This window comes from Rhagoletis pomonella, unplaced genomic scaffold (genome assembly GCF_013731165.1).
Source record: "Rhagoletis pomonella isolate Grant_MI unplaced genomic scaffold, Rhpom_1.0 Rhpom_scaffold_00007, whole genome shotgun sequence".
Lineage (NCBI taxonomy): Eukaryota > Metazoa > Arthropoda > Insecta > Diptera > Tephritidae > Rhagoletis > Rhagoletis pomonella.
Genome location: NW_023458561.1, coordinates 22,480,401 through 22,482,242, shown reverse-complemented (window position 1 = coordinate 22,482,242; position 1,842 = coordinate 22,480,401). Strand labels below are relative to the sequence as shown.

Here is a 1,842-nt window from a genome sequence, read left to right as displayed (position 1 = left end):
ATATTATTGCCTTTTTTTAATCAGGCAATATTAAAAAATAATTTTTTACCATCAAGTAAACAGTGAGTTAGGTATTTGCAAATTATTTTTATTTCTTACGTATAAACGTAGTAACTGTTTCTTTGTTTTTTTGTTTCGCTTTTGCTTTGACATTTCGTTTCAAATTCATTGGAAAATTTGAGCGATAATTTCCAATAATTGTGATTTTGTAAGCAAATTTTAAGTAAAATATATACTTGGAGCAGTGCCTCGGATGGCCACGATAATGCACTTTGGTCTAACAATTTAAGCGTATAATATTTTATAAATAATATAACTGATAAAATTCAGAAATGTAATTTTAAAATGTTAACGAAAATAAAGGTCGTAATAAAATTCCCTTTAAAGTTAAGATATTTAAAAACTAAGTACGCATATACATGTACTTCAGAACTTAAGGAAAAAATTCAAATAAAATTCCATACGGGCTAATATGTAATTTTTAGTAGAACTTACGAATAATTAAATAAAGAGATCGGTATAATTTAATTTGTTTTAATATATTTAAATGAAAGACGGAAAATAGTCCTTATTTTTTAAGTTTTAACCATCATCATATGTGTGTGGTACGACCGTGTTGCCTTTAAGTTTTACAAATAATAATTTTAAGTTAAAAAAATATAACGGAATAATAATTATTAAAATCAATATATTTGATAAAAAAAAAAATTAAGTAATAATAATTTCTTTTGAGTGCAAAAATTAAACTGTAATTACACTGGTTGGGCTCCACCGATATATGCAAGTATTGGAAATAGTACCCAAAAAGTAGTAAAAATAATCCTAATCTTTTCGCCCTTTTTCTACTACCCCAAAATGCATGGCCGCAATTGGCATGCAGAAAAAGTGGGGTTATGTAAGTGACACCACCTTACATTTGGCCACACAAAATCCTTTAAGTTTTTTTCTTACACTGCATTACCACCATTTTCTCTTCTCAATATACTTTAGAAATTTTTGTTTAGACATTTACGTTTCAAATAAAAATACTTCAAATTGATGCTCCGAAAGTTGTTTGTAAATATTTTTTCGAAAACAATAAAACATTTAAACATTTTGCATACCTCGATAAATCGCCTTAAAGACGGTCCCAAAGGCACCGCGGCCCAAAATTTTATATTTGGTGTGCGTTGGGAGTCCCTCCTTGAGTATCTCATTGCGATTTGGCGTGTTCAGGACAATTACCTGCTCATTGAATGGCGGCACTTGTAGTAATGCCCTAATAAGTGGAGAATTCGTGAAAAATTATTTAAATCAAGATTTGCGGGAAGCGGAAAAATAATTTATCTAATTACATTTTAGTATTTATTTTCGTTGCTGCAGGATTTTCGTTTCTTCGTTTCTATTTTGCTATTATTGTTTGCTCGCAGTGCTAACGGAATATTTTTATTTATGTTTGGTTGTTTATGCGCCTGTAAATTTGTTTATATTTTGATTTACTTGACAATAAACAAACAAAAGCTTTGTTCACTTGTCAGTGCCTCTATTTCGTTGTAAACAAGTTAAGCCGTCTCCAGTGGTTGGAGAGTCAAAATGGTCCATACGCAAAGGTAAAGGATAAATGTTGAAATGATTGAAGTTATCGCGATCGCATAAATTGAAGACCAACAGAAAAAATAAGCGAATTTAATAAAACAAATATTGAAGAAACTAAATTTAGCTTATGAAAAACAAACAACACCACTGACTAAATAAAACTAAAATACATGCTACCAAAAGCAGGGTAGTTTCACTCAATGACTTTGGCCGCAATGGCCGCCATTTGACCTGTGCTGGCATTATGGCATCTCTATCAAAATCAAG

At 30.3% G+C, this 1,842-nt stretch overlaps 1 protein-coding gene across 1 annotated transcript in view; it reads right to left on the bottom strand.

Annotated features, from left to right (window-relative positions):
- Positions 1 to 1,588, bottom strand: part of LOC118742455 (serine/threonine-protein kinase nekl-2) — a 14,130-nt gene extending 12,542 nt beyond the window's left edge. Inside the window, exons 1-2 of the mRNA XM_036474536.1 lie at positions 1,335 to 1,588; positions 1,104 to 1,258 (exon numbers count right to left, since the gene is read on the bottom strand). Of these exons, the coding sequence (XP_036330429.1) occupies positions 1,104 to 1,258; positions 1,335 to 1,336 (157 nt within the window). The 5' untranslated portion in view covers positions 1,337 to 1,588. The remainder of the gene's footprint in view (positions 1 to 1,103; positions 1,259 to 1,334) is intronic.
- Between the last annotated feature and the right edge of the window lie 254 nt (positions 1,589 to 1,842).